Source organism: Lutra lutra, chromosome 7 (assembly GCF_902655055.1).
Source record: "Lutra lutra chromosome 7, mLutLut1.2, whole genome shotgun sequence".
NCBI lineage: Eukaryota > Metazoa > Chordata > Mammalia > Carnivora > Mustelidae > Lutra > Lutra lutra.
Genome location: NC_062284.1, coordinates 128,974,889 through 128,990,634, shown reverse-complemented (window position 1 = coordinate 128,990,634; position 15,746 = coordinate 128,974,889). Strand labels below are relative to the sequence as shown.

Genomic DNA, 15,746 nt, shown 5'->3' with positions numbered 1-15,746 from the left:
CGTCAGGTGACAACGCTCTCAGAAAGCCTTAGCCAAGTGACATTGTTTTCAGTCTCATAATGAATAGTAATAGTCACAACAGTAATAATAGTGACACCGTACCAGCCCACATCAATGAAGAAGAAAAGCATTTTCTATAAAAGTCACGGTTGGGGCTTATGCCACTTTCTGGGTTGCTATTTGCAGTTGGTTTTTCTCTTTGTGATTTTTGTCATTAAACCCAGTTAGACAGGGTTCATCCTTTATTAATCAGAAAACATTATGCAAATTTCCAGAGACTGCTTATCAGATTTTCTTCTGCAATATGATTGATTTAATGCTTTCTAATGTAAATGTGAGAGCGGAAGAATGGACAGGTATTTGCATATGTTTTTTGTTTCATAGAAGGGCGACCCCTTAGCATTGCTAAGTGAACAGAGAAGTTTCACAAGGCACTAGGAACACACAATATTCAAAGCACCCATTGTAGTGCTTAAGTATGCTGAGGAAGCTGCCTGGTTGGGAGATTCTCTTCTATCTGTGGTGACGTTATCAAATCACACAAGTCTTGGAGCCTCCAGTCATCTTAATACCCATGGACTGGACAGTTTTGAATCATTATTCTGTTTTTCCTCCAAGGCCAAATGATCCAATTGCTAATGTTTTCTTTAATAATCCCCCATCCACACTTACTCAGCTCAGCTCAGTGGTCAAGAGGGCCCAAGTCGAATTTCCATTTGCTAACATGTAAGGGCGCGGTGTGTTTGAGTTGCAGAGACTAGACCCAAAAGGACAATATGACCTTTTGCCAGTTTTGACTGGCAGGTACACAGTACCGCTCTTTAGGCTTTAGTCAGTGGAGGGGGGAGCAGGGTCAGGCTGTGATGCTCACCAACCAGTCTGTTTCTCTGCTTCTCTCCCACTGTGTACACTTTCTTGCCTTTCTAGAACAATTCCAATTAGCTGGAGAAAGGCTCACTTTTATTTCTACTAAAATACTTTTCTAAAATAGAATTGGGCCCCAGTTCCATCTTTTAAACTGGGTGGGGGATAAACGAAACTGTTCTTCAAACATTGGGTGTGCTGTTTTGGTCAGAGCAAGCAGAGGAGGGCCACCCTGGGAGGGTTTCTCTTCCAAGTTCTAAGACCCAGCTCCCTCAGTGTCCTTGGACAAATCATTTAACCTTGCCACACCACAGTTTCATTTGTGAAATGGTGATTACAACCCTCCCTAGCCATGTGTGGTAGCTAAATATGCAAAGCACCTTATGTTCCAGAAGGATTATGAGCTCTCCATGGTCTGGGTGCTAGACTCACTGTGACATGTGCACGATTTATAAGCTGAGTATTCTGTTGTGAAGGTGACTGTGTCTGTTACCAACGATGCTGCTAAGCAAAGCTCTCCATTCTGGACAAGGCAACAGAGGCCCAAGCATGTTGGGGGACATTTCTTGGCAAGAGGGAATATGAATCTCATAGAGAAAGTGTCCCTAAAATGGGTCTTCATTGAAATCCCCACTGACTTTTGCATCCAGATGCAGTTTATTGAAAGAGAAGGAAATCTCTGAAAAGCAGAGTTGATTTTGCAAATGTAATCCTTTCTGTGCTGAATCACCTAAGATTATTATTTTGGCCATTAAAAATACATTTATAACATCTTCTTTAGACCTGTAGGAGACATTTGAAGGGGTTGGAAGCCCCTGTCTATTTCAATTAAACTGTAAATTGCTTCATAAATATTTGATAATGAGCTTATGACTTTCTCATCTACTTTTTTGGTAAGGTCAAATGGCTTCAGTGGCAAAAACTCATCTGAGAATGCTTACTTGGAGTTTCCTGGAGTATTCATTACTAAATAAAGCAGAACTTGGCCCATTCCTTCCTTCTTGGTCATCTAGTCTTGGTTCTACCTTTGAGACAAGTCAGGACCAAGGCTAGCTACTTTCCCGGTGGTTCTGATTAAAGGAAGGAGTGTGAACTATCTGTTCCAAACTGTCCCTGGGATAAAGGACCAAGGTAGTGATGCGTTTCTCTGGGTTTGTTTTTGGTCTTGTTTTAAAACCCGTGACCTTGAGCATGGCCCTCATGTGAATTGCTTTACCTCTAATGCCACTTTAGTGAAACCACAAACACAAAACTGGTGTTTACCAGTCTTCCAGTCTCCCAGCCTCCCAGCTCAGGGTGTGTTGGTCATTTAGCATTTGAAAATAATCAGAGGAGACAAATCGCAGGACTTCTTTAATCATGTTTAATCTGCCAGTCTTCTCTATTACACATACAAGAAATTGCTTAAAAGCTTAAAAGACACTTGCTAAAGGGAATGGGGAGAGAGCGATTCCAACGGGCAGCATTCTGGCGAAGAAAACAAAATAATAACTACATGGGAAATAAAGAAGACTTCCAACTATTTTGATGCATGCGGACAACACAGTTATTGTCGACCAAGAGGAAAGCAAAGAGGAGAGTGTCCCCCTCCTGCCGCACACATCCACACAAAATCAAGGGAGTCATGGATCTTTAATCACCCGTGGAAACCCAGAATGAGCTACATCATGTCACCTTCCGATGCTAGAGGCGACCTGCACATGCTTTACATTTGTTGTGGTGGTGGTTGTTCTATGAAGATCATAATCATCGATGCATGTAGTCAGAGTCAGATATTGAAAAAAAAAAGTCCCCAGAATATTGGTATTTTAGCTCTGTCTACATGTGAAATGATAAACTTTAAGGGTGTTTTCTTTCAGGATAGGTGGGCTGTGTATGTGCTAGAGGGTGGGAAGGGAAAGTGGTGTTCATTCAGAAGAGCCCTTGGAAAGTAAGTATGACGCTAACTCTAACTGGGGTGAGGTCCAGTCTGAGCGGTCCTGGGAAGAAGGGGGAGATCAGTGACAGGGCGGATTGCGGCTCCTTCCCTGGCTCTGCCCTGGCTGCCAAGGTTTTCCATAGAGTCCTGGTCTCATTGTCTTCCCCACTCTCTTTTTCTGTGTCGGGTGCCTTTTTTTTGAAAAACTAACACAAGATCATTCATGCAATGTGTCATTTTACTAACCGACTAATGTACTAACACCCTAACGACTCATCTTTGTTTTTAGTTTTTTTAATTAACAATCGTTCTGTTCACAATTTTTAATTTCCTTTCTTCCCCCTTTTCCGCAAAGCACTCAGGCATCGGACACGCTATGGTAAACAAACTACATTGTCTGGTAGATATCATTCTTATTGTCTCTTTTTTTGGGTTTGCCGTGTGTTGCCCCCCTTTTCCTTCCCAAACCCCCCTTTTATCCTCCTTAGACTCATTTCTTCTTCTTTTAAGATTTTTTTGTTGGATTAAATGCAAGCCTTTCTTTTTTGTTAAAAGAGAAAAAATAAAAATGGAAGGGTAACGTGCCTGTCCTGGAAATGGTATTTGGAGGAGTTTGGTTGGGTCAGTTTCCTTTTCTCCAGTTTGTCTCTCTTTTTTTTTTTTTACCCCCCCCCCCCAATGTCTTTTTAAAGAAAGATTCCCCGTTTAGCTAAATTTGTTTTGTTTTGTTTCCTTCTTTTGCAACTTCCAAGTTATAGACTAGGGACAACAGGATTTCTATTGAGGACTTTCTTCTCTATGTCCCCCTGTCCCCTCTCACTCTTCCTACTCGCTCTTCCCTCCTCCCCACTCCTGAAGCCCATTTTTCTTTCCCTTTGGTGTGGCCATGGCTGCCACAGGTGATCTGGGGAGGAAAGTACTCGACTTCCTCTATTCTGCCTTTCCCGGCTTTTACCTTACTCCCCACAGTGGCTAAAGGGAGCTCGGCCAGTGTGTTCTCTGTACAGACTCTGCATGGCATGTTCCTGTCTTGTGAATTTCCCCATGGGCATCAGAGTGCGTTCCCCATTTTCCTCCTCATTACTAACAACCTGTCAATCATCACCCCAGTTCCACGCTCTTCTCTCTCTCCATTTTTGTCTCCACTCTTTTTCATTCTCCTCTCATCCTTCATATATTTTGGGGTTGGGTTTGGATGTTTCTTTTCTTTTTCTTTTCCTTTTTTTTTTCTTTTTTAGTGAGGGAGGTGGCAGGCAGGGGAGAGAGAACCCTTTAGTTAGTTTTGAGTGTTTTTTTTTTTAATTTTTTTTATTTTTTGGTTGTTTGTTTTTACTTCCATCTTGTGTTCCACTTTGTTCAGCGCATGTTAAGTGTGAAGTGGATTTTGATTCTTCCCTTTGGTTTTCCTCACCTCTGCCCATTTCCCTGCCCTTTCTCTTCCGCCTTTTCTCTTGGCTTCTGATAGTTTTCGCATGGGTGTGTCAGCGTATGGTGTGTGCACGCTTTGAGGCCCCATCTTTTCTCTCTGCCCTCTGCTCCTTTCATGGATGTTGGGCGTGTGGGTGCTATTTTATCCCTGTGGGCATTATTATTATTATTTTTATTTTGGTTATTATGCCTCATATTCCTTTCTTTTTGTTAGAGTTGCCTTTTTGGTTTGGGTCATTTCTTCTCTTGGTGGTGGTGATGGTAGGGAAGGGAGGGCAGGGGTTGGAGTTCTGGGGTAGTTCATGGCATGTACCATCCATGACATATCAGAAATAAGACCCTTCTCCCTCCCTCCCCGAATGCATGTTTGTCAGCGTGGTGTGAGCCCCCAAAGAAACTGATAAAAAAGAAAAGAAAAAGAAAAGAAAAAAGAAAAAAAAAAAAAACCATCCACCACCAAAGACCAACCCTAACAAACCCCATTGTCCAATGTCTCCTTTGCTGTTTCTCACTACCACCATAAATAACAATCATTCCAAAAACAATCATTTTACTAATGAACTGAGACAAGTGATGTCGTCTGAGGATGGTTCCATTTTCTAGCCTGACTGAGTAAAGAGTGCAGTGGGTAGAGCAAGTTCTTGACAATTCCCCCAAAGTCTCCTGGGAGTCTGCAGAGGAATGCTGGAGGCTTGGGTCGCAGGAAAGGCAGACCAGAAAATGGAACTTGGCTGCACATACCAAAATCAAGCCAAATTAGAAAGACTTCCTCACCAAAAATCTTAGTGAAAAGTGACGCCACAGGTAGGGGAAGCCACCAGATTTTGATAGGACCGTAAAGTCATTGTTGGGATTTTTTTTGTCCCTATGTCCCTCCACTAGGTGACGATCTCTGTGGATGGCATCCTTACCACGACGGGCTACACTCAAGAGGACTACACCATGCTGGGCTCGGATGACTTCTTCTACGTGGGAGGAAGCCCAAGTACCGCTGACTTGCCAGGCTCACCTGTTAGCAACAACTTCATGGGCTGCCTTAAAGAGGTACAGGTCACATGCTCTCTTTAATTCGTTGACTGTCCCAAGAAAAAAAATGAATTTCTGGTTTCAGTGAAGGGCTCTGTCCTCTAAAGCATTCTTTGAGACCATAGGTTGTAGCAAAAAAGATTTTGGACTTGGAAGTGAGGTCCTAGATTTTTGGTTTCCACTTAAGCTGGTTGCATGACCTTGGTTTTGCCACTTACGTGGCTAGTGGTTCTGTTTCCTCATCTGCCTAATAGGGAATTGTATCTCACAGGTGGCGGTGCTTTATAAATGACACAAAATAACAGAGATGAAAGGGCGCTGATAGCGCAAGAACTACACCTTGTAAAGTTTGATTTCATACTTGACTTGCAAGTAGGGAAGCTCTGGTGAAAAGTAGCTCAACTTGTGATTGTGTGTCTTGTCTAAAGCATAACATATGTATTATTTTACCTTTGTCAAGCTTGGTGTTCCCAAGAGTCTCATTATTTGAGATGAAGGAAAATTTTCAGAATGTAACATTAAGGCCCAGAAGACTGATTTTTTTTTCCTTTTCTTTTTTCTTTTTTTATCCCCTGAAAGCTAGCAGCTGTGAGAAAGCATTGGGGCTTTGCCATTACTCATTTATTACTATTGTAGCTGATGTGTTGAGACCTCTGTCTGAGAGCAGAGGAGCTTCAGTCAAGTGTAAGTTCTCTAAGGTCAATCGTTGAGGCAAAAAGAATCAGACTTGATTTGGTAGAATTCTTTCAGAATACCATGACATCAGAGCTGTGTACTGCACATTTTTGTTTAAGCTAAGCTAAACCTGATTGCCTGAGATATCTCTACCCCTTCCCTGGGGAAATTCCTTGAGAAACTAATAGTGTTCTTAGAGATAAAGATCCCTGGTGATATGTTATGAGACTCCTCTCAGGGCACATGTTTTATTCTGATTGTGGTTATTTGAAATTCGTTGGACATCGGTTATCATATGGGACGGCATTGGACATGCCCTCATTCACGCAACTCGACTGTGAACCGTGTCAAGACAGAAGTTGGGTCCGTTATGCCTGGCACATAGTAGGTGCACGATAAGTATTTCTGGAATGAATGCCTTTATCGAGTCATCGCCGGGCACTGTGTTTGTATTGCAACTGAACGTAGCGGCTCTTTCCAAGCTGTGGTCTGTGTGCTTGAAGACTTTATAATCTAGGAAGGGAGATGAGATCTGGAGGTGAACAAGTACAGCTCAGGACGCTGTGTGTTCAGTGCCACGGACTAAATGATCTGAGTAGAATTAGAGGAAACAGATATATTTTAAGGGGAAGTCTGTTTCAGAGAAGAATTGATACTTGAGCTGGGCCTTGTGTGAGTTGAGAGGAAGGGGCAAGAAGGAGAGACATGACAAAGGAGAGAAAAATCCAATTATAGCTCCACATTGTTCTTGATCTGAAGGACATATTATGGAAGTGAACTCCAGAAGGGCTTTCCTCTTTCTGCTGGATGTTAGCTAGCCATCCGCTGGCTGCAGGGATGCTAGTGGTCGTTCCTGACCAGATTGCAGTGGACAGAGAGGCTTCTGCCCTGGGATTTATTCCCATTTGGATAGAATAAAGGTATAAACTGTTCAGCATCTAATGAACCCTGAAAGATGCTTAAATGGTGTTAAATCACACACACTGGAATTGTACTCTTGTCAGAAAGAGATACGCACATTCTGCTACCATGGACGTGGCTCAGGGATGAATGAAGCATTGATTGCTGTGGAGGGCGCATGCCTTTTTTTTTTTTTTTTTGGTAGTAAAATAGCCCTGAGTGTGGACAGGATTTCTCCTGGACAGGATCTAGGAGTGGCCTCTAGAACTAATTTTCCCCTGCACAAAGTTTTATTGAACCATCTCTCAATTACGTATTCTGAGACAAAGGGGCAATTTCCCAACTTCAAATGATCAGCCAGGAAGGATGTTCCTGAACATCTCGAAACAAACCTCATAAAAACACAGACGTATCTCTGATGGTTCCATCCACACAAAACCTAAAGTAAATAAAATCTGTATGCGCGTGCATGCACACACACGCACGCACGCACGCACACACACTGCCCAGGTATAGAGAGGAGAAAGCTTCAAAAGCCGTACTTAACAGCTGAAAAATTAAAGGCAGTTATGAAAAATGATGGCAATAACAGAAATAATTAGTTCACAGTAGTAAAAATATATACATAGCTAGCAGCATAAATCTGCCTTTAAACTCAGATCAAGTCAGAAAAATCAAAGTCCAGCGCATGCTGAGGGAAATGGTAGGAAAATGAGAACCTCCTTAACTTATACCCCCATCTCTCTTACATATGGTGTGGTGTTTTTATTTATTGGACACAGAGAGAGAGATCACAAGTAGGCAGAGAGGCAGGCAGAGAGAGAGGGGGAAGCAGGCTCCCTGCAGAGCATGGAGCCTGATGTGGAGCTGGATCCCAGGACCCTGAGATCATGACTTGAGCCGAAGGCAGAGGCTTAACCCACTGAGCCACCCAGGAACCCATGGTGTGGTGTTTCTAAGGGATTTGGGAAGCTTTCTCCTCTGAGTGTCCAAACAGATCACTTTGAGTCTCGTGTAGTCCTGGGATGTTCTTTCTTTCTACTTAGTCCTTACAGTTCACTTTTTATAGGGTACCTAAGGGAAATTCTCTTGTTCTTGGTATTTGTCTTTGACAATATAGTTATCGGTAGAAGCTTCCAGCTAGGTTGGGATTTCTCTCCTTGATAAGTCCCACACGCCCACTCTGACTGTTTACCCTTAGAATAGTGTCCAGTTATTTGCTTGCCATTTGTGGCTCTGTGTTGCTTTGAGCTGGGCTGGGTACTTTGATGTATTATTTTCTTCAAAATGGGGGCACGGGAAAAGGACTTCAGAGTTTCTCCTCCAGATCGCAGGTAACCTTGTGTGTGGTACAAAATAGGCTTTATCTTTGGAACCCCAGTAACTTTATTCAAAAGTTAAGTTCTGGCTCTACGTTGAGCAGAATGATTATGACTCTCGCCTAGGTGCACACGTCCTAGCTTCCTCCTGCTGTAAAAGCCACCACAAAGGCTGTCCAAATTGTCTTCAGACTATTGTGGTTCTCCACACACCCTGGTTATCAACACAAGATTTGTGTGCAATCTGAACACTACCAGCTCAGCATCTTACTCCTTGTCGAGTTTCCACTTTTTTTTTTTTTTAATTTATTTATGTATTTGACAGAGAGAGAGAGAGAGTGAGCACCCAAGCAGGGGGCATGGCAGAAGGAGGGGGAGAAGCAGTCACCCCTGCTGAGCAGGGAGCTCGACGTGGGGCTCGATCCCAGGTCCCCGAGATCATGACCCAAGACTAGGATAGATGTTTAACGGACTGAGCCACCCACGTGCCTCATGTTTCTATGTTTCAACGTGTGGGTCTTATTTTTGGTCTTGAGGGTTTCTAACTCCTAGAATGGTTCCTAACATTTTGTGGGCTTTCAGTAAACATTTGCTGAGTGAAATCACATGTTTGCAAATTGATTGTTTACATACATAATCTGGTAAATAAATATGTTTATAAAATTAATAATTTAGATAAATGCTTCTAGGCACTATTAACCATGTGACTTCCTTGGAATCAGTAAAGAACATCTTGACGTGGCAACCGCTGAGTCTTTCTGGAACTTTCTAGCTATCTGATCCAAGAGAAGCATTATCTGGAAAGGCTCAGCAAGGCTAGGAGGAGTGGGTTGGAACTTCCTCTAGGAAGAACAGAATTAAAAAGGCTTTGACAGAGGTATCATTGTATAAAGAAAAGAATACTGGGTTTACAGTCAGAAAATCTGGGAATACCAGCTTTGTCACTTTCTCCATGGCCTGGAATAAACCACTGATCCTATTTGAGTCTGTTTCCTCCCTAACATGGATACACTAGGACCTTGATTATGTTCTTACATGAAATCACATACACAAAAGTAAAACCATACAGACATGTATATTGCTATAAGGATTTTTATGAAGGATTATGTAATATCTTATAAACAGTTTATGAATACAATTATAACCATATACTTATAAATATTAGCATGGTCAGTATCTCCACATCTCCTGTATTAGCAAGTCACAATCAGGAGGAAAACCAACTTTATTCTGAGATTGGCTCCACTAAAGTCCTTTCATTTTCTGAAGTGGAGAAACCCTCCCACTGGCCCTCAATCATTACCTTGTTTTGTTGCCTTTGGTCATGTATTTGACCGTGGTCAGTCTCCATCTATTTAAAATGTGAGCTAACTCTGTGATGACAAAGGCCTCTTCTGCTCGCAGGTGTCTCCCCAGAACCTAGTAGAGTTCCTGGCATTAAAAAAAAAAAAAAGAAAGAAAGAAAAGAAAAGAAACACGCAATAACTATGTCTGGAATAAATAAAGGAATGAATGAGCTAACGTCATAGAGCTCTACAGTCTGATGGAATTTAGATCAACAGATAAATCCTAAAACCCTACAGGATACCAGGGACTGTGCTAATAAGTAAGATACAAAGATGAATCAGATGCAGTTCCCACCTTAGAGACCACACAGTTCGTGGCAGAGACAGATACGTAGAGATAATTTCAATAAAAGATGGTTAGTAGAAAGAGGCACTCACAAGTGAAGTGGGGCTGTTGAGGAGAAGGACTCATATATTCTGGGGTTCAGGAAAGGTCTGTAGAGGAGCTAATGTGGGTCTCAAAGACAAACAGAAATGAACCCGGCAGAATGGAGGGACTGGAGCTCTGGGATGATGGGGCAGCATGAGCAAAGTCACGGGCATAGGACTCACAGAAATGTGTGGGTGAGGAACTCGCACTTTGCTCATTTCAGGGCACAATTTATAAGATGAAGAATTTTGAAAATGTAGCTGCGAAGTTAAGTAGGGGCCAGGTCATAGAGAAGTTTATCTCATACTCGACCCTTGGACTTTATTTTCTAGGTTAATAGGGAGCTATTGAAGGATCGTAAGTAATAGAATGACACAGTCAGGTTGGCATCTTATCCATCAGGCTTTAAATCACTTGAGAACTGAAGTTACTTCATCCACTACTTCCAACTGGTGTCTATTTTTGCCCTAGGAAGTTGGAGAGCAGGGTTGGGAGGGTTGATCATTGACTGTGGCCTTGGGTCTGGAGAGTGCCTTTCAGAATCTTCAAATTTCTATAGGACAGCACTTCTTTTTGACTCCCGTTTCAGTTTCCAGTGCCCCTCACTGTCAGGATGTACATTTCTCCTTTCCTCTGTCCTTGGCTTTGCTGAGCTGTTATTGTTGGATGAATCCCAAGGTACCAGAGGAAAGCCAAGTCTGGACCGAGGGGCATGGTAGTGGTTCTGTCAGATTCAGGACCAGGCAGAGGGAACTTCCTCAAGCCCATCACAGTATCCTCCTACATCTTTCCTGTTGCTTGATTTGATTCTTTGCACACCAACCTCCTTTCTCCTCAGTCTGTTACTTCTACCCTAGTACATTGGTTCTCCGTTTTCATCTCCCATTTGCCCAGGGAGGAGCTCAGTGCTGCTGAGGTGTCTGGGACAGCCTGGTCTCTCTCACCTCTCTTTCCTCATGGAGTCTCTAATGGGAGAGGAGGGAGAAGCAGGAGAATCGGGAGCATGGAACACATATTTAAAGGAAAAAGGATTGGGTAGAACATCACTGTGCACATTACATCCCACATCCCTTTGTGATTATTAGCCATTTAAAACCGAATGGGATTTTGCAGCCAGAGATAGTCTCTGAACAGATGATTAATGGTTTAATCTGTAATAACTTTACATTTTATAGAACCCTGATAGGAGTCCACATCTGGTGAGCCAAGCTATTTAAGGCTGTGTTAATTCTGTTAATTGCTATACGTTTATTTGAATTGCTGGCACCTGCGGGCTTTGGGATAATATGTTTGTTGTTGCCTTTTTTTTTTTTTAATATACTCATTTTATCCCGTCTCACTGTCTTTTGCTGCTGCTCTCTCTTATGCTATCACAGTTTTTCTTCTGTTTTTTCTTTCATGTTGTCCTTGCTTCTTCACTCATTATACTTTTCCCCCTTTCTCCCCCTGTTTTCATTTTCTCTACCTCTGTGCTCTTCTTCCTCTTCTCTTGGTTTCCTTCCTGATTTCCCAGTCCATGATAAACTGTTCTGTTCATAATTGGGTAAATTAGGTCATGGCATCAGGACTAAAAATCCCCTTTTTCCTGGCACTGAGAATACTGCATGGCTCCAGGATGAGCAGAGACCAAATGAGGGGTTTTGAGTCAGCATGGAAGATGAGAGGAGAAACACAAGTCCGGGTTTGAATCTTGTCTAGACTCACTCATTACCAGCTGCGGTAGTAAGAGCAGGTCTTTTGAGTGCTCTTAGCCTCCATCTTTGCTTGGATAATAATACTTACTTCAGGCATTTTTATGTCAGGAGCAAATGGGATTAAGAAAATGGAAGTGCTTTATAAACTGTAAAGCACTGTGCAGATGTTCATGTTATTATTTGTTATTAAATGAAACCAAATTGATTAGATCTGGCAAGGAACCACAAACTAGCTCTTTGCTGGTTCTGCAATTTAAAAACTGCAGAAGTTAAGAGAGTCCAATGTGGTTTAACAAGAAGAGCAACTGAATTGGAACTTGGTTTCCAGATTCAGTTCTGACGCTGATTAGGAAATCATATGGTCTCTTTGGACATCCATGTCTTTATCTGTAAAGTGAGAGCGGTAATCCCTGCTAAACCAAATGCACACTACTGTGGAGAACTTCTAATGTAGAAATACAAGTTATTGCTTATTACATTTTGGATAGCAAGGTAGGATTTATTTTCCTACTCTTGGGAAGGTGTGCAAAGGAGCACTGTGTAGGTTTGGGGGAAAGCATGCTGTGACAGAAGGGAAGAACCAATACAAACAGGAGAAAACCAAGAAGGATAAGATTCCAACAAGGTACAAAGAAGTGGAAACTTGAAGACTAGGAAATGGAAGCTGTGGCCGAAGAGGAAAAGAGAGAAACTTTCTCTCAGGAGCTGCCAATTGGGTTGACCATAGAGGTTGCCATTTTGGTGGGGGTGGGGGGAGTCGGTAAAAAAAGGATCAAATATTGGCAATGCCATATGCATCATCTTAAGGATGCAGTTATTGTAAAGCAAATAAATTGGCTCTTCTGGAAAAGAGATTACCTCTTAGATTATAAGGAACTGAAATGGGTAGGAGAGAGCATAGCATTCTGTTACAGAGGAAGAGCTGCTGGGAATTGTGAAGAACAGGTTTATTTCACAGGTGGGGCAGGGCTTGAGTACTTAGCTCAGGAAGGCTGTAAAAAAGGAATAGTATCAGGAGGGCTGAACCTTCAAGGATATTTGGTATTGCTGTGCTGTGGCAAACAGAAAGTAGTTCTTTCATTAGTGCCAGAATAAAAATACTGAAGTGTGGTTTGCTCTTAATAGTCAGTGGGCCGTTGCTGGAGAAATAGATATGGTGAGCATTTTTTTTTTTTTTTTGAGACTTGGTATCCATTTCTCCTTCTTTTGAATAAAAGTTTTTATTCCCCTTTATTTTCAATCCTGTGGTTCAATGGCACTGACTCCTCTCCTGGCTGCCTTGGCGAGCATGTGAGTACTAGTCAATTAGAGACTTCCAGTGGCTTGGCCATGGTTAGTCTGTTCATAGACGGGTGCCTAACCCCATTTGGATCTGTGACATACAAGCTCAGGACTTTAGCTTATATGCTATAGGGATGTAGTTCTCCTTTCTTTGGGTTAGAACTTGGGATGATATAAAACTAAGTTTCCGGCTGCCATCTTGCCAACACATAGAGACCAAAAATGAAGCCAGAATGGAGAAAAGCAGAGCCAGAAGATGGGGAGAAACTAGATCCTAGTGACATGTTTAAGGCCCTGAATCAAACATTCTTCAAACCAGAGTACCAAGCCAAGACTGAGTAATTCCTTCTTTTGTCTAAACCAGCAGGAGCTGGATTTTCTGTCATTTGCAACATAGAGACCTAAGTAATGTGAAAGAATTCCTCTTACTCCCATTTTACCCCCTCTTCTCTGACAACAGGACAGGTATTTCAACAGGACAAGATAGACAAAGGTAGGGAATTTAAAATCAGAGGCTGTTAGAAAGCACCTAATTGCTCTGCATTCATTCAGATTTCCTGACTTGAATGAATGATATCCCAGGATACAGGGAAAGTTTATAAATAAGATTTTTTGAAATCCAGTTGTGGTTTTTGAGCAATGGTAGAAATTGGGGAACGTTCCTCGAGGCTAAATATGGAAAAAAAATATAGATAATACAAACTGTGGGCCTCTGAGTTTCACTGGAATCTGGGAACAATTTTGGAGTCCATTATTAATAGAGGGTATGAGCCCATAGAAGAGAAAAAAGTTATCAGTAGAACCACAGTCATTCGTCAGAAATACTGAAAATAAGCCATATCCCATGAACCAAACTCAAATTTCCATTCCATATTGTTACCATACTTACAACTCAGGAAAGCATAGCTAAGTGTCAGCAAGGTATTTCACAATACATTCTGTGATGTCCTCATCAACAAGATGGGGGAAAAGGAATTGGATGTTGGAGCTAGTCAGGAAAGAAGAAACTATTTAAACACTCGAATGAGTCTTGGTGAAGGGTCTGTTTTGACTTATGTGGAAGTTTCTGGTGAATGTCATAGTGCTTCTTCTTACTTAATGTTTGTAGTAGGGACTTGAAGAAAGGTAAGAGAGTGTGCTCATCAGCTTTTTAAATAGCAAGAAGCTTAAATGATAGAAAATATGTGCCTACATGATTTGAGGCTGAGTTAATAGAGGTGTGACCTATAAAACAAAGAAGGTACTAGTTTTATAGTGTAATTTATTGACTAAGAGAGCAGGCACTGGAGCTAGAGTTCTTGGCTTCAAAGCCTGGCTCTACTCACGCTAGCTGTGGAATGCTGGGTAAATTACTTAACCCGCCCTGTGCCTCATTCTGCTTCTTTATTAAACGAGGAGAATAATTATACCAGTTTCATAGGGTTGTGGTGAATATTAACTGAGATAATAAATGTAAAATCCTTAGAATGATGCTTGATATATAGAAAACCTTTAATACATTTTTTGGATTATAGTTGACACACAACTGTGGTTATATTAATTTTAGGCATACAACACAGTGGTTCAATAACTCTGTATGTTCAGCAAGTGTAGCTACTAGCAATCACCATACACTGCTATTACAGAACTATTGACTGTACTTCCTCTACTGTACCTTTCAACCCAGTGACTTATGCATTCTGTAACTGGAAACCTGTACCTCCTATGCCCCTTAACCCATTTTGCCCATGCTTGTGCTCTTTAGCAACCACCAGTGTATTCTCTGTATTTATGGGTCTGTTTCAGTGTTTATATTATTTTTTGTTATTTTTCTTGTTTTTTATTTTAGATCCCACATACAAATGAAATAATATTTATCTTTCTCTGACTTAACTGCAATTGGCATAGTACCCTCTAGTCCATCCATGTTGTTGCAGTTTGGCAAGATTTCATTCCTTTTTTCTAACTGAATAATATTCCATTGTAAATATATACCACATCTTCTTTATCCATTCATCTTTTGATGGACACTTGGGTTGCTTCCATATCTTAGCTATTATAAATAATGCTGCAATAAACATAGGAGTGCATATATTTTTTTGATTTAGTGTTTTTGTTTTCTTTGGGTAAATACCCAGTAGTAGATTTACTGAATCTAATGGTATTTCTTTTTTTTTTTTTATAATTTTTTGAAAAACTGTCACACTTTTGCCACAATGGCCACACCAACGTACATCCTCACCAACAATGCATGGGGGTTCCTTTTTCTTCACATCCTTGCCAACACTTGTTATTTCTTATTTTTGTTACCAGCTATTCTGACAGGTGTAAGGTAATTCATTGTGGATTTGATTTGCATTTCCCTGATGTTGAGTGATGTTGACCATCCTTGCATGTATCCTTTGGCCATCTGTTTGGAAACAGATGGAAAAAATGGAAAAAATGTTTGTTTGGAAAAAATGTTTATTCAGGTTCTTAGCCCATTTTTTAATTGGATTTTTGTGGGGGGAGTGTGTGTGTGTGTGTGTGTGTGTGTGTGTGTGTTTGTTTGTTAAGTTCTTTCTATAATCTTTATATTAACCTCTTATCAGATATATTGTTTGCAAATATTTTCTCCCATTCAGTAGGTTGCCTTTTCATTTTGCTGATGGTTTCATTTACTGTACAAAAGCTTTTTATTTTGGTGTGGTCCCAATAGTTTATTTTGTTTTTGTTTCCTTTGTCTAAGGAGACATATCTAGAAAAATGTTACTAAGGTTGATGTCCAAGGGATTACCTCTTACATTTTCTTCTAGGAATTTTATGGCTTCAGGTCTCACATTTTAGTCTTTAATCCATTTTGAGTTTATTTTTGTGTATGGTGAAGAAGGTGGCCCATTTTCATTCTTTTGCATGTAGCTCTTCAATTTTCCCATCACTATTTATTGAACAGACTCTCTTTTACTC

At 41.2% G+C, this 15,746-nt stretch overlaps 1 protein-coding gene across 28 annotated transcripts in view; it reads left to right on the top strand.

Moving 5' to 3' along the window:
- Nucleotides 1-15,746, top strand: part of NRXN3 (neurexin 3) — a 1,668,422-nt gene that overhangs the window by 543,535 nt on the left and 1,109,141 nt on the right. For all 28 annotated transcript variants that reach the window (XM_047738119.1, XM_047738148.1, XM_047738133.1 and 25 more), the window contains one exon: nucleotides 5,093-5,254. In XM_047738119.1, the coding sequence (XP_047594075.1) occupies nucleotides 5,093-5,254 (162 nt within the window). The remainder of the gene's footprint in view (nucleotides 1-5,092; nucleotides 5,255-15,746) is intronic.